The 26,881-nt window shown below is 35.9% G+C and overlaps 1 protein-coding gene across 1 annotated transcript in view; it reads left to right on the top strand.

The window, feature by feature from the left end:
• The first annotated feature begins 2,953 nt into the window (after positions 1-2,953).
• The window catches only part of LOC100377474 (regulator of microtubule dynamics protein 1-like), a 35,698-nt gene continuing 11,770 nt past the window's right edge, over positions 2,954-26,881 (top strand). Inside the window, exons 1-8 of the mRNA XM_002735215.4 lie at positions 2,954-3,072; positions 5,793-5,901; positions 10,672-10,955; positions 15,228-15,317; positions 17,589-17,644; positions 21,915-22,002; positions 22,498-22,528; positions 24,758-24,891. Of these exons, the coding sequence (XP_002735261.1) occupies positions 2,974-3,072; positions 5,793-5,901; positions 10,672-10,955; positions 15,228-15,317; positions 17,589-17,644; positions 21,915-22,002; positions 22,498-22,528; positions 24,758-24,891 (891 nt within the window). The 5' untranslated portion in view covers positions 2,954-2,973. The remainder of the gene's footprint in view (positions 3,073-5,792; positions 5,902-10,671; positions 10,956-15,227; positions 15,318-17,588; positions 17,645-21,914; positions 22,003-22,497; positions 22,529-24,757; positions 24,892-26,881) is intronic.

Here is a 26,881-nt window from a genome sequence, read left to right as displayed (position 1 = left end):
AGTAGAGTATGGTTCACCTAGATCGACCTGTTATTGAACTTATTGAAATATTTGCATACACCGGGACAATCCATTATTATGATGGGGTGCAGAGCCAAGTATCTTTCAACCTGCATGGAGATGCGAGTATGTTATTTTATTGTATTGCGTTGCATTGTATCACGGAATAACAAGAAGTGATAACCATGACAATAATAGTAAATAACAAGCGCTTCTGGGCTTCAAGTGGTATCTCGGAGGGGTGTGGATTTGACACGCAATCCGTGTCCATGATGTTATTCGCTCCGTGATCTATTTTTCCCAAGATACGGACGCGACCACGGGCACGGACCACTTATTAATATGCGTGCGTGTGTTGTTGACGGCACAGTATGCTGGGGGCGGGGTACCGGGTTGTTTGAAGACGTAACCTGCTAAATAATCTTAGACAGACAGACACGCGCCCGTTTTTACGCAATTCTACTAATTCTAGAGATGTGAGACAAATCTGCACCCACACATATCGACAACTTGAAAAAATACGTTTTTCAGAAGTTTAAGTTCTTTTGGAAAAATAGACCCTACTCTGAAAAAACAAAACTATGAAGAAATCGCATGTTTACGAATACGGTGGATGGTTTGTTTTCATTAATTGACAGATACAGCAATATTCCGTTATGAACCACTTTGTAAGTTTGTATTTGACCTATAAACTCGCTCATCAGAAGCAACCTTCAAGTTGATGGTGCCCGGGCCGATATCAGATGTACGCAGTGGCGGATCTAGGGGGTTCTTGGGGTCCGGGACCCCCCCCCCCCCCGTTGAAAAAATTATTCAATTTGTTTTTGTATAATATAAAAAAATCATTAACTTAGTCTGGCGATTTTAAAGTTTGGATCCATAAAAAAAATCCTGTATCCGCCCCTGGTACGTCACTACGAGTTGATTCTCAAATAGAATACCTCCTTGATAGTATGATGTAACTACACAGGCCTATGTGCGTTGCAAACCCCAAGTAATGTACCTCTGATAATATATATCCGATACTGGCATGAGGTTATAATTTATAAATAAATGTGTAGAATCAAAGAAGCCCACTGGCACACCCTGGTCGTCTCGAATGGAATTTCTCCTATAATTTGAAAATTTGTTGTCCCCTTTCGCGAGCAGCGAAACATATAGGAAACATGAATTTATCTTTGTAAGCGGTTACAAACATTAGTCCTGAACTATTATTAGTAATAAATCCCCCCCCCCCCAGGTTATGGCTATCATGGGCAGAGTTTTGGTATGTAGAGTGAATATTAACAGTAATTGTCCATTCAACAACCCATCAACGCCCCATCAACACAACGTTACATCTCAGACATGCATTCTAGGACTTTAAGGTGAACATTTTGTGAAGTTCTTCTCAAACAACATGATATTCCACTTTTCATGAATATTTTAAGCAGATTCTTAAGAAATGAAGGGTTAGTTCCATTACATGTTCAAATATCATGGAAATTGTCGGCCCTTTTCCTGACACAAATGACGTATATTAATAAATTACGGTCGCATGCTCTTATGCACGTATGCAGTAAATGTATTGTACGGTGTGTATTTTATTTTTTTTCCAATATTTTTATTGAGAATATGACAGAAAAAATGCAAATTATTTGTGTGTTAAGTTCTTGACCTTGATTTTTTCTCGTAAGCCGATTATTGTAATGTTTTGCTTTGAAATTCGTCCGTCTAAGTGTGTGGTAGAAGTATAATTTTTAATTTGTTTTCGTTTTTTAAAAAAAATAATGAATACTTTGGCATTCGGTTTATTTAGTGTCATATATATTTTGTTTTGTTTTTCATGAAAACAAAAACATGTTTTTCTCTTCCAATAATCACGGACCTACCTTGTAGGTCCATGCACGGTTACTAAAAAAAAACCAACCGTGGTCCATGTAATAACATCGCACAAGTCTTTGTTTACTCATGGTAAACTGTGTAAATAGTGTTATTCACGATTGTCAAACATAACTACAACAAGCTCAAGTAGGTATGACAGAGGATTAGCACCTATGTTACCACAAAGACAATAGAAATCTCTTTCTAATGTCTTTGGTTACCAACACCTATAGATAAGATATAAACAATGGTTATTTCCAAAAGAAGAGGAAGTTGCTTGAAATAGGCCAAAAACATGAAAACGCCGGTCAACTAAAATTTACAGAAATGTGTATCTTCTAAAAAGATAACCTTGCCGAAAATACAAACCTAAATACAGACAAAAGTGCTGTTTTCTCCGTTTTTATTTTGAATAAGTTTGCTAGTAAAATTCGAATAGCGACTCACTGACTATAGCACTACGATACGGCTTTTGTTTTTGTTTTTGAGAATATTAGCTTTCAAGTCATCCGTCCTGTGTTTTCTGAAATGTCGTTCGGAAAAACAAACCTAACCTCACAGTAACCCTAATGTGAAGAAACAGTTGCCGTTTAAAAAATGATGAAAACAATAATGAGAAAAAAAAACTTTATGACGTATTCTTTACAATTGTGTATTTTTGGACAGCGCTTTTATTCATATTACTCATTTATCGCGTCTGTTGATTTTTGGAGTCGTGTGACCCTAAAACTAACAGCCTACACAAAAGTGTTTTTCAACCCAAATCTGTCTACAAATGTATAGGCTTTGGCCTTTTTTGTTCTGGTAATACTGACATTAACAATTTTCTGGCAAAGACTATCCTGCTACCTGAAACAAATATTTGTTTCTTCAGGAAGATTTTTATTTATTTTAGTAGACAATAGCAGAACAGACAATGTACCTCCCAAAACGGAAACAAAATTGCAGATCCCGCTATACAGAAACAGAAACAGTCTTTCTGAACACAACTCAGATACACACATATGATCTAGACTTTACACCCCCACAAGACAAGTGGTCGGTGCCTGTAATTGAATCTTCCAACATGTAACCAGACGATATCGCCCTCACACGGTTCTTAATTTCAAAATGGCTGCGCCCGTGTGCAGGAGATATTTTGGGTGGTTTCTTCGTTCTTCCATCGGCAATTCTGTCCGTGGTTGGCCACGGTACCGATTGAGACAAATGGTAAGCGTAGCGGATGCGTGAAATTTTCATTGGAAGTAATCTTCTTCTGAGAAATAATTTGCATGGATGTGACCTGTCGTACGTGAACACAAATTTTGCTTACGGCTGATCATTGTCTGTCGAAACTCATTTGCATAATTAATAGTTAAATTCTGCAGTGGAGCTGCAAACTGTGTTTTCAGATACTACTGTAAAATCTGCATTAGAAGCCGCAGCTTCTATTAAAATGGTATAATGCAATAGAAGGGGAGCGGCTTCAATTAGAGCATCTACACATATGAGAAATGATGATTTTTTTGGTTCTCAAAAAGAATAGGTGCGAATTCTATTAGGGATGTGGCTTCTAATACAGCTTTTAGTAATAAGAACTTTTCTGTCTTGTTGCCAGGCGTAGATGTGTGGATTAGCATATACACACCGGTTGGGAAACTAAAAGCAATGAACACCTGAGATGTGTGGATGTAATCTTTGTTTTACATTACATGGATGTTTAATTGCATCGTGGGGAAAGTTGTGGTTGATTTATAGGGAGCCCAGGAACTATAATAAACTATATGCCCAGCCTGTATGGGGGAGGGTGGTGGTTATCGGCTAGTATCCAGTTTATACAAATATTTTTAGGTAAGAGTTCCTCAGCTCAGGGCCTCTTTGCCCATCCTAACCATTCACCTTCATTGCCCCTCCCCCATTTCAATTGTATATCCCCCTCTTCAGGTCACTTATAGTTATTTGGAGGGGCATATTGAATTACATTAGGGGGTTAGGGTTGAGGTTAGGTTTGAGGGGGCCTTAATGAACTCTTTCTGTCTATGGGAGGAACCATATCTTTTCTTAAAGAAACCAAATGTACCAAAAATAACTAAAATACCATCACAAACCTTGCAGCAATAATTTTCAGGTTTTGTTTTGTTTAGAGACAAAATAACGATTAGCATTTGGTTTACAAAATAAATTTTTAAGTCAGACTTATTTGATTTTGATCAACTCAAGTAAATGTGTTTTATTGAAACCATACTATCTCATCATTGTTTGGACAAAAAAACTAAAAACCAACACAAGAAGAGCTATGGACCCTTAGTTAAAATAGTTAAAGTTAAAGTTAATAGTTAAAGTTGATTGACAGTGTTTGTGGAGCATATATTGTAGGGATTAGTGGTGTCGTTTATAGTAAAAAGTATCGTGAAATGACAGGGGTTCAGCCACAAAACTGGATGCCCAGGACTGAAAAATGGGGTTAGATGAAAACATCAGGGAATACAGATGAGCAGAACTCAATATCTGCATAAGTGTACCTCTAAATGTTACATAATATTATTACATATGTACTGTGTATTCATGGTTACAAGGTTGCTAAATATGCAAATGAGATAAAATAGTCCCTTCTAAAGTTGTGTTTTCTGGACATTTGAAGCACAACTTGAATTGCCTTGGTACATTTTAACACTTCATTTATTAGTCCCCGTTCGGACGTAAACAGGGACTTATGGTTTGCCCTGTGTGCGTCCATGCGTCCGTGATCACCTGTATCTCGAACATGCATGGACCGATTAAGTTCAAACTTCACTCATACATCACACAATTATATGGGACATATGCACAAACATTTGGCAGCCATTTTGTTTTAAAGAATTCAGTTCTGGATCCGTATCTGAGACATGCCTGAATTGATCGAGTTCAAACTTCACACACACAAAGTACATCATGTCACAAATATGTATGTGCATTTGTTTCATGATCTCATTAACGATAGCCAAATGGCAGCCGCTTTAAGGCCGAAAATGCATTGAAATCGCACATTTTCACCATTCTGGACCCGGATCTCAGTTATGCATGGACAGATTTTGTTCAAATTTGGTACATACATTAAACATAATAGGACCTTGATGCACGTCATTTTATTTTCCGGATCAAGTTCGAAATGGCCGAGAGGCGGCCATTTTGTTTTGAAGAATTCAGTTCTGGATCTGTATCCGAGACATGTCTGGATTGATCAAGTTCAAACTTTACACACACATGGTACATCATGTCACAAATAGATATGTGCATTTGTTTCATGATCCGCTTAACAATAGCTGAATGATGGCCATTTTAAGGCCGAAAATGCATCAAAATCACGTATTTTCACAATTCCGGAACCGGATCTCAGTCATGCATGGATGAATTTTGTTCAGATTTAGTACAATGTGTTGTACATATGCAGGTGCATTTCGGATCAGACCACTGAATGTGGTCTGAGATTTCGGTCATGATCTGCTTTGAATGTATATGTCACTCCAATATGAACGGAACGGGGACGTGTCATTGACAATGACTTGTATTATTTAATTTTATGGTTATGCCTATTTGTGTAATAAAACGTCCAGAAATCATTTTCTTGCACAAACTAGACTATCAAGAGCCATGAAATAACTATGCAAATTAGTCGCGTGTTGATATAATAATTCTATTAATCTTGCAATGAGTTGCCGTCATAGTCTGGTACATTACAGCTGGAACTAAAAACAGTGTCAACACCAAAGTGATGTGCCTCTGCTCAAGCTTAATTTGTTTTTCCATTGTAGATTGACCAACAAATCAAACTTATTTCTAAATTGATTAGCAAATTAAAAACAAATCTTGCATAGAAAATCTACTTTGATATGAATATTATAAAATAGAGATACATCATTTTGGAAACCATAATTAGTATTCATACCATTAACATTATTTTCTTCTTGAAGACAACAGGATATATAAAGAATGGCAGAAACTCAAAATTCAGTCGGATTCTATTTCCAGCAGCACCATTGTTAAGTCTCAGCTTTTGGGGATCAGCGCCACCTGAACCAGGTAAGACTTTTACTTGGACAGTTCAATGGTTATGTATCCCATGATCATGGATCATCACACAATACACAGTAAACAAACAAAAAATCACGCAATGGTACTCAGTGACAGGAGAATTATCAGATTGGATAACAACAATTACTCGTACAATGCTTTGAAAATTAAAGCCCATCATACACTGCCTGACTTGAGACGCTCCACCCATCTCAACTCATTTCAGCACGTCCAGTCATGGCGAGTCGATCGATGTATATGTAAAAAACCACTCAATGTATTTTGGAATAAAATTGTATAATTTGCGAAGCAATTGACCAGTTTCGTAATACTATAATTGATGCATTTTTTGTTCTTTCAACTACGTTAGTTTGTCTAATAACAATATACATTATACTCATGACAAAACGTCTGACTAATAGTATTTATGTCAACAATTCAAAAACCGCAACTATCTCAATTACAAACTGCACTTATAGTTTCTATTTTTTGTCTGTGAAATCTGTTTAAACAAATCTGTGAATCAGGATCATTGTGATTTAAGAGCAAGGTGTTGAATGGTTTTGAAACAAGTGACCTTGGGACAGGCTATTAGCCAGAAATTTGCAACTGCCAGTCCAAAACAATTCAACTTATTGAAAATATAGATGGATTTGGATATATTTTGGCAAAATTATCAAAGAACAATAGGAAAAAACAGAAAAATGGAAAAAAATTGCCAGTCCAAAATCAAAGTTGCCATTCTGTTTGGTGGGTGGACTGGTAGCTGGCTAAAAATCCTGCATCGGGATAAAATGGGTCATGGGGCACCTCAAGTCTGACCAGTTTTTGTTTGACTGCTATATAGTGTAGCGAAAGGGGCATCCTGGAGCAGTTTTTACTGACACTGCTCGCAGTGCCGAGGAAGATTTTTGAAAAAGATAGCTAGTCCTGACAAAGAGAGAGATGATTCCAAGATGAGTTGGCAGTAGTTTATATTTCCAAAACTAAATTTTGTTTCATAAACTGCATTTAGATCATGAATGAATATACTTGGTGCTTTTAGACTTTGATATATTTCTTGTGTAGAATTTTCAAATAGAACTCTCCATATGCACTCATTACAAACAACCCCTGACTCTGTGATTTTGAACTAATTTTTGTAGCATTTGTAACACAAACAATGGTTGATAATATAAGATTTTAATGATATTTATAAAATGATATCGATATTTATATCATTTTCATTTTATTTAACTTGACCGGACACAATGTTCGCCTATACGCTCACAGTGACAGACGCATTTTTATAGGATTTACAACACAGTAAATCAACATGTAATTAGTTCTTCTCTGTAAAGCTGGTTAATAATTATAGCGTCACTGCCATGATGTCACTCATATCAACTAGCCTTTATAAACAAATGATACTGTGTGATAACCTTTATTATCTCATTCATGCACTGTTGTTGTGTAGCGAATTATATAAATCTTAATTAATTGTATTTTTATGTTGAGGGTTAAAATGAATTGAAAATTGACTACAATAACAATCTATATACATGTACATGTATCATCTGAATGCTTACATATATACAAATATACTTTAGTCTAGTGCATATGCCTCAACACTGTTCATCTGAAGGATTAATTGAAGGTCAATTTCTCTATTGTCGTTTTGGTCTAATCTAACTAACCGCAGTTAGACACATGAATGATCTGTGCAAGAAAAGTTTGTAATTCTCTAAGTCAAGCCTACCTCACAAACTGGTCAAAATCCCCCAAACATTGCCAGTAACCAATCACAGACTAGCTTAAAGCGCGGTGGTTGTCACACAGCATGTGTTCGAATTTCATGTAAATAAACAATGTATTTTACACACGTTGTATACGTCGCTATGTGTCCCATATGGAACAGGATGCGGCATAACGACTGCCGCCCTTTAAACAATAGCTTTTCCTGACGATAATACTTAGCAATGTTATTTCACCCATGCGCTAAAATCTTTTGTTTTTGTCTCGTTTCCGTTTTCGGTCTGACTTAGAGAATGCTGTGTTCAGTCACTGTCAAGCAAATACAAGTGTTACAACTACAGACATGACAGGATATAATTAAAAAACTAAAACATAAATAAAAAAAAAACAAGACTGTTTATTGTCTCAAAAAACTATTTACAAAAAAAAATTCCCCAAAACCACCTTAAGATTTCTTTGACCTACAAACTTGGCGTCAGATAATTCTTTAGGTAAACATTCGTATGGCATACGCACTATCTTATTCAACCTACATCTTTCAGCTTTCAGATAATGTATTCGTGTTAGCTCAAAGGTGACTGCCCCTAGACAATACAATACAATATCTTGGTATTCCCATGGACGTATATGGTATTCCCATTGTGCATCTCCGTCAAGTAAACAATAGAGGGGTTATTTCCCTGCTGAAAATGACAACATAATGGTCACACAATAGTTCTTTGATTGTGTGCTATCTAAAAGAGATCAACATTTGGTTTTATATTTTTTTTTCTTGAAGTTTTTGACCCACTTTAATATCCAACTTATATTAAACTTGGAGTTTTTGTGTCAAATGTTTCTCATTTAATATCTAAATTTAGTTCTAAATGAACATTGCTGACGTATCACACCATCAGTAAATTACAATAAATTACAGTCACCAAAACAACATGCATGCCATGTAAGTTAACATTGAATATATGGCATGGTAAATTATGTTACGGTAGTTTGCTACCATTAAAACATGAAAACATTGATTGAAGTAAATCATTTGAAAATTGTTGTGTGATGATTCACATACCTGCCTGTCATTCATATTTAACGTTTTTACGGAGAAAGAAGAATGTGTTTACAAGAAAACATGTGCAAAATAATCTAAAACGCGGCCATTTTGGAACATTTTCCATAGCATACAATGAAAACACATTATTTCATGGATAACCTAATCCACAGTCCCTCCACAACCGGTTATGAAACGATCAGATATCTACTGTTACAATGCGTGTTTCGGTTAATTCGTTGTTTATTTAACAGCTTATATAGCATATTCGATGGTGTAATTTCTCCCACAAAGCATTGCGTTTCTTTTAGTGCGCATGCGTACTTTCAATGTTTTCATTCGTGTCAACATAGTTTTTACTTCCGTGATCGCTCTAAAATATTACTGTAATGTGGAAATCTTACGATGATTTCGTCGATTTTGACGATGAAAATGTCGATTGGCCATCAGATTTAGAGGAGGAAAGCCGTGATGTGGAGTCTGATTTAGATTACGAGCCAACAGTGGACGAAGCAATGACGGGCGACTATACAGAATCGCTGTCGTTTCAGGAAACAATATACACAAAATAAGAATAAATTTGAACAGAAAACTGCATTACTGTCTATCAGTAAGTATTGATGAATATATGTATATAATCAGCGACGAAATCACGACGTTTTCAAAAATGAAACTGATCTACCGAGTGGCAACCATTTTGTTTTACACACAAAAAAACAAACGAGTTGCGAAATAAACAATTTCAATTTTAATGTATGTCCTATAACGCAATAAACAGAATTAACCAGGTAAAATCCTATTCAATTTTAAAATAATTCGAAAAATTATCATTATATATTTGATAAAGTGTCAACAATTTGGGTCAAAACTACCGACATCGTCATAACACAAATGCAATGACAGATTCTAAAACTGCCCCTGAAGTTCCCAGTCACAAATCATTTGATACCTCGGATAAAAACGACATACACAACCTAATATTCACTCAAGATGTTCCTGACAACTAAATAAACTCAAATAATAGCGTCAATTACGAAATATATTTGAAGAAACTATTACACTACGTTGATTTCTCCGACTCGACCAACGACCGACCTCAGTGTGAGCGCGTCAGCGTGAACTATGATGTCATAACTTCAGCTGGAAGGCTGAAACACGCATTGTTTCTCGATCTAAGCTCGTTCACACCTTTTGACAATAGCGTTTCATAACCGGTTGTGGAGGGACTGTGCCTAATCTATTATTCAAATATTTTTAGCACAGGTCACTGAACAAAATTTTGAGATATGATGGAATGTTTCTGTCCTAAAAACCTGCAAGCTATTCAAAAAACGCAATTTTCAAGGTTGTTTTGTAGAAAACTTAATTCGGTGGCCTTATGTTTTTATTTCAGAATTTTTAACATTATACGGTAACTCAAGCGCTTTTGCTAGATTTTGAGAATTTGTGAATTTTTTTTTAATGGTAGCAAACTACCTTATATCAAAGCAAACATGTATTGCATGCATGACTCAAAACAAATCTTTCGTACATGCCAAATCATTCACGTATTTGCACATCACAGCGTAACATCTTCCCCTCGGCCATTGGGCATCCCCCAATGAAAGGATGCATAACAAACCACGTTATTTTGTGCAGAGACCATGAAACCTGTCCACGCTGATCCACCACACAAATCCTAGCCAATAGAAGACAAGACTTGGTGATTTGGTGCTGTCGCGCATGTGATACATGTTTATGTTGATTCAACATTGTAGCTGTGTATTCAGTGTTTATAGTCATTGCAAAATAAAAGCATGTTTCTGGTAAAACTGTTCTTCAAAAATGAGGCGTTGAGATTTTCGGCACACAAATTTTGCAGGTTTCATCACTATGTCAACATGATTTTTACTTGCTTTACTTCTTAATTGTTAGCAGCCAATAGGTCATGTCATGTTATGAGTCATCAAAAAATACTGAAAATGTCAAGCTAATCAAATATCATTCAACTTTTCCTGCATTTTTAGAAGCCGCGAAAACACCAGAACCAGAGCCAGATCCAGAGTTGTTATTAATCCACACAGCTGATGTACTATATGATGCCAATAATACTAAAGAGTTGTACGATCTACTCATCCAACACAAAGACAGTAAGAATGATGAGTTACTATGGAGATTAGCAAGAGCTGCACGAGACCTTGCACAGTTGTCGACAACCGAGACCAACGTAAAGAAGACGCTAACATATGAAGCATTGGCACATGCTAAAAAAGCTTTAGATGCAAACGATGGAAACTTTGCATGCCATAAGGTAATGGGTGTTTTGTAATTTAATTTGCCGAGACCACACTCATTTGTATTTGACCTACATGTTGAAATTAACAGCAGATAGCAACAGTTACTTTCATTTACCATCTTCACCCCTCTACCTCTCTAATGTATTTTTTGCCAGTGTTAGCGGCAGTACAGTTGGTAACCATGGCAACAAGGAGGATATCAATGAAAATGTGTGAATGATTTGTGGAAAAATGTACATATGTGTCAGGAATCCAAAGTTTAAATGATTTCCGAGTATTACGCCCTTCGTGTTAGGCTTATAAGATTTTACCGGTAAATACATACGTAATTTACATAGAGAGGGGAATATTTTGTGACCTTTTTTAGGTGTAGAAAATCCGAGAAATAAAGAAATATTTAATACATATAATGCATGCACGTATTGTTACATTCTTCGCAAGGAGAGAAGCCTTATTGGATGATAAAGAATATACCCGGTGTGAGATTTGTCTCCAAATACTATGGTACCGAAGACTTTATGATTCCCGAGAATCAAAATGACGTCAGATGCGATTCTGCAGTGGTATTAACTTGAATGTCTTAGGAGGAGATGATTCAAGCACTCTGTATGAACTTGAGGTTAATAAACTTTGGTGAACTTTGATAGACAGGTCAACAAACTCGAGTATGCATTTCTGTTAATTTGCCTTGAGGGTTCATTCACTTATATGACAATGGACTATGGCACCTGATTTGGTATTTTCTCGCAATTTTTTTGATTTTAACCAATTAGAAATAAGCAAGTGTAAACAAAGTGATGTCATCTTGATTTACATTTTAATTTACATAATAATTATGTTTTCCTATAAATTGAATAAGAAATCGTGCCTTAGGGCTGCATATTTGGCTATACGCCAGAAATATGGTATAGCACAGATAACGTCATCATTGAACTGTCGATTGAGAACTTATTCACAAATCGTTCCATTTTCAGCTATAGTACTATACAACACTCTTATCGTCTTACATCATTACGTCTGGTAAAGTACATGTCCATTACACTTGCAAACAGCCAGGTTTTCAGTTTCCCCTGCCTTACCTGCATATTTTGACCGCGGTTACGTTTATCGAAACCGTCTAAAATATTTAGGCAATGCAGTAATATTTAATCAGCCAATTTTTTGTTATTTGTAGTTTTTTATTTCAAGTTATAGCTATATTCTCATTGTGTATTTATTGTCAAACTTTTGGTTAAATTTCTTTGTATTAAAGTGTACGTACGCACATTTAAATTAATTTAAGTCATTTAGGGCTGTGCGTGTATGATGAATGTGTTCGTTCCCTTATTTACAAATTTCGTATGGTTCTTGGATGCCCAATTGTTATTGGCCTGGGATCCGAACATTGTCATCTTGTAACGATAACCATCTTAATGATTTCCAATGCCGTGGCCCGTGAAAAGAACCCACAACTAGTGTGATCTATATATGTTTATTTCATACAAATTACAGTTTGGCATCCCTATTTAATTCGTATGAATTATTTTGAATTACGTTTCAGATTTGGGATCAGCCTATAGTATTATGCAAATTTATGCAAATATATATAGACCTCTTGACATTGGTGGCAGCGGTGGGATATTGTTAAAAAGAAACAATATCCACAAATTATACTACCCTTGTATAACGAACACTTTATCATATGTATATACAACACGTGTTACACATCATTTGCGAAAACGCTATTACGTTAGGTTATTGGATTACACTTTGGTTTCGTTCTAAAACAAATTTGTAGAAATAGAAAAATTATCAGTTCACAGACAGATGATGACAGACGCTGCCTCATGAAATTTATTAGTTCATCTGTTTGATTAGAAATTGATTGTAATAATATATGTTCTTGTTTATAATTCTTCCTATACTTGAATCATTGGGGCTTGTAGCCCTGTTATAGTACCTATTTTCTCAAACTTCGTCTGTTTTTTTGTTTTTTTCTAAGCTTGTTTCAGAGAACCAGTGAACATAATGCTCTCAAACTTGTTATTAGTCCTTGTTCTAACACAGTCGGAAACAGGGTTTAATGGTTTCTTGTGTGTTCGTTCGTCTGTCTGACCATCTGTCTGGAGCCGTTTCATACTTACGCACATACAATACGTTTGTCATTTGAACAAAGATGGCCGCCTGCTGACCATTTGTGTTGTGAAAAACTACACTAAAATCAGGCATTTTGACATTTCCAGATCCTGGGCATGCTTTGTCCAACCCGGTGGAAGGATTAATCATTATTGGGAATTAATGCACATAACTTCAACCTTTTCACCACCAGTTCCCTATTTTCATCACAAATTCACAAAATAGTCTGCACATTCCTTCAGAAGATTAGGTCAAAAATAAGGTGCACTTCCAGAATTATTGAAGAATATATTGAAAAAGTGCAGAAAAATTTGGGTGAAAAAGTCTGGTGGTGAAAAGGTTAATTTGTAAACCTTAAATGGCAGACTGGTGTCTTTTTGTGTTTCGACAATTCTATCCCAGAAGTATATACATTATATTTTGTACATGCTTCGAGAAAAACCGAATTCTGTATGCTTATGTTCTTCATCATTAAATACAACATAAGAGAGACTGCTGTGCATTGCCAAATGTTTGTATTGATTAAGGATAACATGAACAGGTGCACCTGCCTTGCAATATTTTGATTAGTTTCATGGTTTGGTAGCCATTTTGGGTAGCTTTTAAAGTGACTATAATTAACTTGAGGGATCACTGATAACCGATCACTGGTAGCATAGTGGTTGTTGCATCGGACTCAGGATCGGCTGAACACCTGAAGAGTCGACCCCTACCCTGGGTGAGTGTGCCACAGACTCAATGAGAAGGCCAATTCCACTGGCCGAGATTCATTCACTAACGAATGCGACTTTAGGGGAACCTTGGTTAAGGTTCGCAGGTGCTTGTGTTAGACCAAGCCTGGTTGACGCCAGGATAGCGCATTAAATTGCCATTTGATAGAGAAGATGGCCGCACAGCCCTGTCATGTGTGTAGTTCCAAAATATGAATATGGCTTCTGTAGCAAAACTGCACTATATGTCAGCACTTGCAACTTGCACATACAAAAACAAAAAAGTCAGGCGAGACAACAGTGACATTCAATGGCCAGAACTGTCGCCGGGCAAAAAAAACACTTAAAAAAAGAAAAATAAAGAAAAAAAAATTAACTTTGGGAATACCAAAGCTTAATCGTGTTTTGTTTTTTTGGTGACATGGGTAGTTTTCATGTGAATATAATTAACTCAGGGCATTGCATTGGGTCGGATGAATGAGTGAATAACCAAAAATGTCCCAGTGTAGTTGTGGAGTTCAATGGAGACATGCTTAGTTGATGTATTAGAACTGCCAAACAACACACATAAAAACTATGGTTCCTAATATTTGTTTCAGAAAACTAGAATAAAATATCGTTTGCATGTATGACCTCCTTACAGTAATATTTACTGTCAAAAACAAACTTTAAAAATTAAAAAACATGCCACACATGATACGTGTGTTACCAAGATTAGATGCAGTTTGTTTTTTGGATCTTGTTACATGTTGGTAGCTGGCAAGTTTAGTTCAGGTGAGTTGGTTTTGCGTGATTTAGTGCAAGGTAACCTTAAATTGTATGAATCAACTTGTGGAACGAATCAACTTGTGGGACGAATCAACTAGTGAAACGACTAAACTTGTCAAACAAATCGACTTGGGGCGAATTTACCTGTGTGACGAATTGACTGTCTCAGTGATCTGAAATTTTTAACATTGCATCATCAGGGTTTTTTCTAGAAAAAACTGCAAGAGGGAGCACTGCAATTCAGCGGCGCCACCAAGTGGGGGAGATAGGGTTCTCCCTACCAGGGTGTGGAGTTTTTGATAATTCTACGTTAAAATTGAGCATTCTATTGCTTCCTTGGGGCCAAAATTACTATCACACAGGTCAGATGAAGACTGTGGCCACATGTGATCCTTGGTCAATCACAATTTTATGGTTGCCAGAGGATCTGCTCCCCAGGGTAAGGGGGCGCATGGCCATGGCATGAGGGCGCTGCGCCCTTGTTCCCTTGTTTAAAATATTCCTACATCATGAACATAGTTACTAATATCGAGAATAGAATATATATCATGTCATGTGAGTTTTTGCACAATAATCAATTTACGAAAAATGACATAAAACATGTTGATTTATCATCAATACATCTCTGAAATTGCTGTGTATTTATAAATGCACACATTTTTACAACTTTGTTTCTAATTCTGTTTCTTTCAGTGGTACGCAATATGTATCAGTGATGTTGGTGACTACGAAGGAACCAAACAGAAAATAGCTAATGCATTTGTCATAAGAGACCATTTCCTGGTGAGTTCACAACAGTTCTTTCAAAACAAAAGATACAATTAACTTTACATGTAAAGGGCAAATATATATATAAGGTGCAATCCTCGGGGGCGGAGCTACGTCACAGACGTTCCACGTTGCTAAGACGCGCACCACTGTACATGCATTTCTATGGGCTCTGTGCGCGCTGCTGTGGAACACTGGTCGAGTCGGTGAAAATTCGAGAAAACAACACAAACTCAACTTTGAAGTAATCCTGAACAACCAAATTCATATATGTTACGCACGTAGGGCTAATCTTGTTACACTGTTCAGGGGACTCTCAACAACCATCGCAAAGTAACGTTTTCTGCGAGTTTTTGGTCTTTGTTTTCACCGCGAGGGTTGCCAGGCGGTGAAAATGCCCGGATGTCCGCCCCCGAGGATACACGTCTCACAAGCGCCACTAGAGGGCAGTCATGCAGTGTTGTAGTAGTTATAGCAGCTGTGGTAATCTGATGTTTCATTGTAGTACGTTTCACCTGTGAATTGTAAAGCCGTCAGTCCAATCAATCTCCTGTCATCACAAGATGTGTCTGTCTGTTTAATAAATAATGACCTTTGAACTGCTTGCAGTATGATAAATAATCTGTTTTTTTTCATGTTTGAATAATACTGAGTTTATACAGCCATTTATTCTCTGTATTATATCGCCTGTGAACTGCATTAATTTTGCAATAGATAAATTTTCTCGAGCAATTAAAAATTATAAAATTTTGTAGCAGTGAGTATTTCTCAGGGGATTCTATTCCGCAAAATTCGGCCTCCGTGAATGCCGAAAAATCATCAAATCATGAAAATTAAGCGGTTTATAGTACTCTACCTTTGTTTTGGTACGTTAGTGAGTACTCTAATTAAATATGAGAAGGTATAACAAACTCTGTATAACATATATATTTCTGTTAATGTTGGGGGTCTGCAAGCCGGCATTATATTTTGTCGGTATCCCCTTGTCCATCTTATCCTGTGGGAAATCTAATTCTGTTGATCAGCTTAAAAAAATCAAACACACTGGCCTTTGTACAGCTCAGAGTATCTATTGTATATTTCACAATAACGATGTAATGCTGACTTGCCTTGCTCCAACAGACATATGACTTTATGGGGAGAGAATCCTCTTATCGTAACAGCAGTGTTCAATCATCACAGTTCCCTCTGTTGAGTAATGTAGTAGTCTCCTAGATTCTATATGCCACCAGCATGTACTGTAACCAATTTTATTTCTTAAATGTTTGTGAATTTTTAGCTTCGCTGTCAATTTCGTCGAGTGGAGCTAATCATATTACTGTTTTTTTTCAAAAACCACATATCTACTTTGATACATAACATACCTCAGCTACCTCAGATAGACCTGTTTTACATTTTGTGACGATAACTCCAATTCTCCAATTGGAATGTGCATTGTTAACAGCGAAGCTTTATCAGCCAAGAGGCTTCTATTTTGTGATTCACATAAAGCTTGCAGCAATTAAAAGCTGCTTTAGTGTTCACGCAGAATGTGTTGGAATTCTTGTAAATGTTGCACATAACATGCCATGCTCCTATGTATAATTCCAGTCTTTCAGGCAGTTCTCAGGGCAGTTTGCTTCAAATTCAAATACTGTGGAATACTTTATTTTCGCTGGAATTAATTTTCGCTGAAAAGGCTTTTTTGGGCGTTTTGTATGGAACTTATTTTCACTGATTTTTGATGAATTTAATGTGAAATATAGGAAAAAAAGTATATTCGCTGGATTTTATTTTCACGGAATCATCCATTCAGCAAAAATAGCGAAAATAAAGTATTCTACAGTATTGCACTTACTGAGCTATGCATCATGGGATACAACTTTTCAATATAATGGAAAACTTATTATCACACTGAAAATTCACTGTCGATTTGATTAAGTGCTTTCCTGATTGCTTTGATAAATCATGTGTAGATTCTTTGGATTTATTCATTTCATGACGATATCTTTAATTCTCTAATTTTAGAGATTTCTTCTTGAAAATGTTTTGCTCTAATGTAGGTACTTTGGGTTGCACCTTTATCCGATAGTTCATTTTGTGATGATAACTTTTTTGGTAAAAGCTTGTTAATTTTATGACGATTTTAATTCTATCATTTTTGTGAATAATCTGTCATTTTTGGTAAATTATGTTTTTTATTGAAAGCATTCTAGCTAGATTACTTTGATATTGTATATGAGGTACCTTCTCTGGACCTCTATCAGCTTTATGTCAATTTGTTATCATTTTGTTTTTTCCTCCCAGAAAGCTATAGAATTAAACCCAAGTGATGCCACATCCATTCATTTAATGGGACTATGGTAAGTTTAATTAAGTATATCTAAAGAGATTTCAAAAAGAAATTTATTTTTCTTTTCATGTAGTCTCATGCACTGTTTGCCTTTGCAATTCACTGCGTTACAACACTGTGTAGTTATTGTGACATTTGAGTTCTTTATCACTATATACATTATAAACAATATTGTTTTGGGCATTTGACTGCGAACTGCACATTGTTTTTTACCAGATTTGCCTAGATCTTCTGAACCAGAGTAACCAAACAGAATTGCAGATTATGTAAATGTTGAAAAACAGCATAAACTGTCGCATTTTGTTTATAACTTTAATTTTTAACTTATTCACCCAGACATTCCATCTCTCAGGTACATTTGAATGACAAGTATCACATGGGCAGCACTATTCTGTTTGAAACATGTATCAGGGGTCAAAATAAAAAAAAAATACCTGGTTGTTCACATGAAAATGTAGTTGTCCAATAATTTTTGACCCTTTCACCACCAGTTCCCTCTTTTCATCACAAATTCACAAAATAATCCTATTTATAGTCTGCTCTTTCCTTCAGAAGATTGGGACAAAAATGGCCACATGTTTTGAGTAAAAATTGAAAACTGACTCAAATTTTTTCTGTTGGCTCCAAAATTAAGGTTCATTTCCAGAAATATTGAAGAATATAAGAAAAAAGTGCAGAAAAATGTGTGCGAGAAAGTCTGGTGGTGAAATAGTTAATCTAAACAAACATTACAAATTCCTGGCTTACTAGTAGTATATCTCCATATATCTGGAGGCGAGTAGCAATGTTTGAAACTGATTTTTTTCCCAGCAAAATGATAAAACTTCACTGGACTTATAGTTTTTATAGCATATAAATAAAAGGAAAATTTATTGACTCCATGGGCAACCAGTTTCAAGATTTGGTTGTCCCACGGCCTAGGACAATGGGACTTGCGCCTATTTTGAACCATGTGCATATGGTTTCACATGCCAGCCATAGAGGTAGACCATGAAACCATCAAGAGATTTGTGACACTTGTAGATGCTCTCTTGCAACACCGGTGATGATTGTCACCACTGTCGGGTTCAGTGTGTGATGCATTGATTGACAGGCACACTATTATTCCGCTAATCAACATTAATGTCTTGATAGTTTAGAAAACTTCGCAATTTTACATTTCATATTTTTTTGAGATTTTTATGATGGCGTTGCAAGACAGCGTCAAAAGTGCTCTAAAGATACTAGGCTATACATTGCTTTGGGAATATGGTCGCGATGTTTTTGTGAGTGTGCCCACTGGCAGTGTAAAGTCCCTAACCTTCTGAATTACGTATTTCTGCCCGGACTTCAAGCTTTACAGAAATTTCTATGAACGTCCAATAGTATCTCTACTGGTGGCTTTTATGGAAGAACAAGTACACAAAATGATGGAACGCGGCCTAAAAGCTGTCTACATCAATGGCGATGGGGTTCAGATTAAAGGCGTCAGTCAAATCCTGTGATATGTAAATTACGTCAAGAGAACCCTTGCAAAGGTTTCGCAGTAACCTGTCTTTCGGCATTTATTCACTCACATAATATTTTATTTTATTGAAAATTTTATTGGGCCCATAATCTGATCAATATATTTAATAGCCCTATATGATCATGTGACCTCATTAACATGCACAATTATTATATCTAGAGCACTATTGCAGTTAGGCATTCAACAAGTGCTTCCTTGAAAACATTTGGCTTATGATTTGATCAACATATTTGACAACCATACATGCCTAACTATCAAATCTGGAACACTGTTGCAGACATCGATGTTCAACCAGTGCTTGTAATGAATGTGCAAGGTGTTCTGACATCTCTGTTGGCTTTCTTGTTATATCACTTAAGAGCCATCTTGAATCCTGCACCACATCAGATCATTTGATTGGGTGGTGGCCCTGAACCATGAATTGTCAAAGGGGCACTCCCAGTTAAGACTAATCGCACAACAAATTTACTTTCTTACAATGGATAACAAAAGATAGATTAACTTTGTAAACAACATAAACAATAGGGTCCCATGATTCTTTGGTGCAATCCCTGGGCTTGGAAGGTTCCCCTTTAAACACATGCTATTTTGTGGCAATCCAGTACCTGCTTGGGCATATCATAGCGAACAATATACGTATATGGAAATACTGTTAACCAATCAAATTTCTTTGCTAGGAATTCTCACCATTTAATTTGGGGTGCAAGTAGCGTGACATGATTCCAAGATCCTGTTTCAATCTCGCTCTCGCATAAGCGTTCCCAACTCAGAACAATGCGAATGCGCACGCCCAAGGTAATTAGGATACTGGGAGGTCCAGGTGGATCAAAATAGCTGCTCACGATATGACGGATTACGAGAACTATATTTTCTGTACATTTTCGATGTATTACATTTTTTCACTATGATAGTGGTAAGACATGCTTTATTGTTTTATTACAAACCTTGAACATTGATATATGTCATGTCAGAAGGTCATAGCATCAGTCTCGCTATCTACGAGATGAGACTTGAATGGGATCTTGACATGATGTCACCATACAGTACTATGCGCGTTGCAAACCCCAAGTAATGTACCTCTGTTAAGACATACTTGAGACAACATTTCTCAAAAGCTCTGTGACACAGCGTTTTTCGCACCTCGGTGAAAAATTCGCAAATTTAACCGTCACTGGCTATTTATCACTCATGAAATTAAAATGCTTTTCAATATTTTGATTTCAGTAAGAATTATTCGTGTGATTAAACCTGAACCTGGTTTTATCGAGTAATGTGTTTAAAAGTATAAGCCTCGAACAATTTGTTTAATATCATAATCAATACTGAACTAATTGCATTTGAGTACATTGTTTTGAGTTACCTGAGTTAGTCTGTGTAATGTGATATATGAAATAAGATAGGTGTTACTATTTCCACAGCTGTTGTACATGCGTAATCTTTTTTTTTCATCAAATGTGCCACTAAGAGGATTCGACAGGGTCAGCTGACTGAATGAGAGCATAACAGAGTTGAATAAATAGCTTTTTTTTTATTCCTTCCATCTGGTTTATTCCAATCCCAAACTCTCAGCTGTTATCGTTTGTTGGCTTAAATTCCAACGTACAAATAATGACTTTATTGACAACTTTTTGGTCATTTTATGTTTAATACCAACCACTGCTGTCTCATTTTTTCTTTTTTTTCAATGGCTAATTTTATTAAAAGGTGTGAAATAAAATGTATGTAGAGCTGAGCTTCAGTAGTCATGCTCTTTTTATTTTCATAAATGCTGATTTAGGTATCTGACTTTCACACAAGATTTTGCTACCGGTATTCATAAAGGTGATTTTTCCAATGACTGTCCATTGTCTGCCTTCTGTGTTAAATTTTGGTGTAAATGACTTTTTCTTGAATACCACCTACACAATTGCTTTTGATACTTGATGTGCATTTTGTACTGATAATGTCAAATTTCTGATTTTAACAAATATTTTGTAATTTTTGTTTAAAAAATGCTATTTTCACTACTATGAACCTAATTGCTATGATACTTTGATAATTGATATGTAGATACTTTCAGCAGAATCCCATAAACTGCCATGGTTGTGATATGACAAAAACACTGATAATGATAACTATGGCAAATAACTGTAAATTACTATATTTTAGCTAATCTTGCTTCATACACATCATGATTGATACAATTTGACTGTAAAGTCGTTTGTTTTGAATTTAGCACTTCACAACAATCTATTTTGCCTTTATTGAATGGGGTCACCACCCATCGTCCACAACACTGGTTTATTTCTGTTCCTGATCTCACTGCCACAAGACTACTGTTATGAACTGTTTGTGATGAAGTACTGTAAAATACTTTATTTTCGTTTGGAAATAATTTTTGCTATTTTCGCTGAAAGAATGATTCAGTGAAAATAAAATCCAGTGAATATACCTTTTTTCCTATATTTTACATTTAACTTGTCAAAAATTAGAGAGAATAAATTCCATACAAAGCACCAAAAATGTCTTTTCAGCGAAAATTAATTCCAGCTAAAATAAAGTATTTTACAGTATTAGGCTGAAACAAAAAAAATCCTTGCATTTTCAAAATGTCTTTCTCAAGGCTTTCATGAATTGTTAATTCCAAATGGCTGTCGTGGTGGCTTCTATGCTATGAGGATATCGGAAATATGAAAAATTCATTTTTCAGACCTTCTCAACTCAAGGAGTACATGTAAAAAAAATATCAAGAAATGTTATACATGAAGTTTATACAGTTCTCATTTCATTCTAGGTGCTTTACGTTTGCCGAGATGCCCTGGTACCAACAGAAGATTGCTACTGTTATATTTGCAAAACCACCAGAATCCACTTACAATGAGGTAAAATTACATTTATTTTTTCATGTTTTAACCAAGTGTTTATTTTAAAAGTGATTAGATAATTAGATGCACGCTTACCTGAACATGGTGATGTCAGAAAATGGAGCTACAGAATTTTTTGAGATTATTTCAACGTTTACAACAGTACAGTTTTATAACTTCTTTGAAACTTTAACCTTTCAACCACCAGACTTTCTCGTTCAAATTTTTCTGCACTTTTTTCTTATATTCTTCGATATTTCTGGAAAAGAACCCCAATTTTGGAGCCAACAGACAAATTTGAGTCAATTTTCAGTTTGTACAAAAAACATTTGGCTATTTTTTTCGGAATCTTCTGAAGAAAAGTTGCTGACTATAAACGGGACTATTTTGAGAATTTATGATGAAAAGAGGGAACTGGTAGTGAAAAAGTTAAACAGGTTGTGTTCAACATAATAGTAGATTAAAGTTGGAGGGAAAATGTACGTAACTTGGGACTTGGAATTTATTTTTCAGGCACTTACATATTTTATGAGAGCTGAAAATGGTGAGTGACATCTACTTGAATAAATTTGCATAATGATGTATATGACTAAAAAAATGTTTTTCATCTGATTTTTCTCATGGATTTTCATTAGTTTCTGTCAGCCTGTAGTTTTGTTATCCGGGAATGCAGAGAGATGAAGATTGTGACCGGCAATTTCTTGGTTTAGTAATTCTATATTTGAATTTGTGCATGTCAGTGAAAAAGTTTTTCTGTATCCTGATTAGTGACCCTGAAAGAAAACACCCAGAAGTCATACTTTGTGTCTAAATAATGTAAAGGCGATATCAGTTGGTTGAGAAAGGTGTTGTCCTGAGTGGTCGCAGACCAAGCCACTATGTAATTGATCAATTTGGACCTATCGAATTGAAGTCAGTGCAGAGCCTGTTACAGTTGGCATGGAGGCCATACTAGCTCTGAAGTCTGATGGGGCAGAAATAAATTTTGAGCCACCATGTGCGAGAGAGGATGTGTAACCCTGTGGTTCATTGATCTATTAACTCCCCAAAGAAGTGATTATTATATACAGGTGCTACAAATTCTACTTCTCTGTTGGTCCCTCCTAGTCTTTTGGCAATGAGTTTGTGTGGAAGAGTAGATATGATGTTGATTTAAAAGTGCAGTTCGGGATTGTATAACTTCATTTATCGACCTTGGAAGGGGAGAACGATGACCCATGTTTTTGTCTCAGTAACAACAAGAAAATACAAGACTCTGAGATGGTCTGTGACCAATTAAGCCATTTCTGACTAGTTACATGACGATCCAGATCTCAAGCAAACTCGATGGAAGCCATATCATCTCTACAAGAGTTTAATTGTCAATTCTTGCAGTGGAATTATATAAAGACCACAACGTGTGATAGAGGGGCTGTAATGTGGTGATTCACCACCATTCTCTCGAAGTGGGTATTTTGAAAATATCATTGAGGGGCCATGGGGGAAAAACCCAAAAAACAAATTTGCACCAGTCTATCTACCTTCTTGAGTATAATGTTTAAGCAATGCCAAGTAAAGTGATACCAAGCGCAGGATGACTGAAATTAATCGTGGTATCCCACTGAAATGGCATCCTAGTGTTGCAATGCAACACTGCTGTCGTGGCTGAGGATTTTATTTGAAATAGAAGACTAGTCAAAACACAGGGGATTCCAGACATATATAATTCTAAAAAGTAAAGTGACATAAACTGGGCAACAAAGCAATGCAGTTTCAATTATTATATTTTTTTTAATAGTAAATTTAGTAGATCTACTTAATTAATATTCCGCTTAAAAAATTGAAGTGAGACAACTTTCCTGAACAATTATCCTGAAATCATCCTGATAAAGTTATGAGGCGCATAAAACGTCTTTAAATTTTTTGAAAAATGGCTGGTACAACAGAGGTTCACCGAGCAAGTGTCTCAGAAACGGATAATATGGAGCTGGTAGCAAACAAAGAAATTTGGATCAACATGTTCAATTTGACATACGATAAAATTAATCTGACACTATCTATCTGCTTCTCCACCTAGAAAGTGAGCTTCGCTACCTGATAGGTAGACTGGGCAGTCGGGGCGATTAATTTGCTTTTGTAGTTTAATTAAAATAAAAAAAAATCGTGAAATGGAGGTGTTAGCGCGAAATCCCCTGTAACTGCGAAATCACCCCGACTGGTTTATTCTGCATGGCCCTCTATCGACACTGCAGGAACCCGTTGATTTTTCAACGGGTAATTATGTTAAACAGTGTTCTAATTGACAATCATCTACGCCAATCACAACGTCTCTTCAACTGACCTCTGACCGAAAAGACGTTGGCTGATTGTAGCAGCCGATTTTTTTTAATTTTTCAACTAGTACGAGTTATTTTTTTACACATTGTGATGAATTAGAAACGACGACTACGACAAACTCAAATTTCAATGTGCCGCCATGTTGTGTCTGCAGTGTGACCTATACCATGTTGACCTTATTATGCACGTATTTCCGCGCCCACCTCATTATAATATGTGCATTATGAATATTTAATAGCAATGAATTTCCTGCAGAATAAACCAGTCAAGGTGATTTTGCACTAACACCTCCATTTTGCAAATTTTTTTATTTTATTTAAACTTCAAAAACAAATCAATCGCCCCGACTGTGCCAGTCTACCTGTTAGGCTATTAAAGTTGATGGTATGTAACATATCAATCAATCAATTGATAATTATATTATCTACGACATAAACATTTTCTTTCTGTGTTTCAGTGGACCCCAACTTCTATAGCATGAATTTATTAATGCTGGCTAAAACTTATATAAAACTAAACGACAATAAGATGGCACTGCTCTATCTGACCAAAACTTTGGACTATGCAGAGAAAACGGAAGAGGACCAGAAGGTGAGATGCATATACTTTCTATAACCTGATCACCCCTCTATTGAAAGTGAACCCTCAAACCAACTCGTTCTAAATTCAGGTCCACTGTAGAGGGGATGATGAATCTCGCATGCTTTAATAGATCAAGCTCCAATAGACCATTTTACGGTCACTGCGAGATCTCACGAGTTGCCTGGAAGATGCGTGCCAATCGTCTGCCGCAAAAATCAAATGATTTGATTTTAAACTTGAATTTTGTAGCTCACAGGCTGAATTTTGACAGAGGAATATTGCATTTGAATACCATTACTTCATCGAAATTGACCATCATCAAATGTGTGCAGCCCATTATTAAGCATGGAACTATCCCCCACTAATATCGCCACTACAACGCTATGACGTTTGTTTGCCCTGTTTTTACATTCGATTTCACGTACAATGCGAGATCACGCAGTGACCAGAAAATGGTCTATTATGGGGCAGTGTTTACTACTGGAAATCACCTTGTTATGCAAATGACTTGATTTATTATGCCCGAAATTTGCGCTTTGACAGGTCTCTGGCAAAATACAACCACAACACATCATTGATACAGATAAGGTGACACATGGTTGATATTGACACAGGTTGATATTGACCATTATAACACACTAGATTCAGATCCAAATTCTGTGCCATGTTATCTACCTTTACATGGCAGGCAGGGTATCTGACAAGGATTCACAAAAGCTTATGAACACTATCAAATATTTTTAGTCCCCGTTCGGACGCAGTCCGATCGAAAACAGGGACTTATGTATTGACCTCCAGGCGTGCGTGCGTCCGTTCGGACCTGTATCTTAGAAATGCCTGGACCAATCACAATCAAACTTCACACATACATCATACATGATATTATACATAGGTTATTCAAGGTTGGCCGAATGGCGGCCATTTTTGTGCTAAAAATCATCAAAATCAAGTATTTTTCGGCTGTTTACAGATAGATTTTGTTCAAAATTGGTATATACGTTAGATATTATAGGACCTTGATGCACATCATTTTGTTTTACAATCTGATTCAAGATGGCCGAATTGCGGCCATTTTTGTGCTAAAAAAATCATAAAAATCAAGCATTTCTCTGCTGTTTACAGATGGATTTTGTTCAAACTTGGTGTATACATTAGACATTATGGGACCTTGATGCAAATAATTTAGATTCAAAATTAGATTAGATTCAAAATGGCTGACTGGCGGCCATTTTGTTTTAATTTATGTGGTTCTCGTGCCATATGTCTGACTTGCTTTCATTGATTATGTTCAAATTTTAAATATTCATTATACATCATGTCATAAATATACAGATTTATTGGTTTGACGATCCTATTCAAAATGGCCAAATGGTGGCCATTTTTGTGCTAAAAAATCATCAAATATCAAGCATTTCTGGCATTTATAGATGGATTTTGTTCAAACTTGGTACATATATTAGACATTACAGGTTTCTAATGCACATCATTTATTTTTCAGATCAGATTCAAAATGGCTGTCTGGCGGCCATTTTGTTTTAATGATTGGTCTTCGAGAGCCATATCTCTTAAATGCTTTGACTGATTATATTCAAATTTTATACATTCGTTATACATCATGTTATATATATACATGTATTCAAAATGGCTGATTTTGAATGCTGTTCCAGAGCAATATGGAAATGTCAATCATTTTAATGTTAAAAAATCATATTCCTGACATGGTTATATTCCAGCTATATTACTATAAACAAAACTATATATCTTAAATTTGATAACTAACGGGGGCTGTGCCATGCATGGCTTGTTTTTTAATCCTTGACTTTAACTACCTTGTAAAAACTACTGCACCAAAGTTGTCACTTTTGTAGGTCGAACTGAACATTGCATGTTTTTTTACACATGTTGAAATACGAAATACAATAATAATTTTAATTGTAATTATGAATTGAATTGTGTTGACCACTGTTGTTGAATGTTCATTGTTAATTAAGTGTCTAAA

Source organism: Saccoglossus kowalevskii, chromosome 6, assembly GCF_978046115.1.
Source record: "Saccoglossus kowalevskii chromosome 6, keSacKowa6.1, whole genome shotgun sequence".
Classification (NCBI taxonomy): domain Eukaryota; kingdom Metazoa; phylum Hemichordata; class Enteropneusta; family Harrimaniidae; genus Saccoglossus; species Saccoglossus kowalevskii.
Note: the sequence above shows the minus strand (reverse complement) of the source record. Positions and strands in the feature narration are given on the sequence as shown.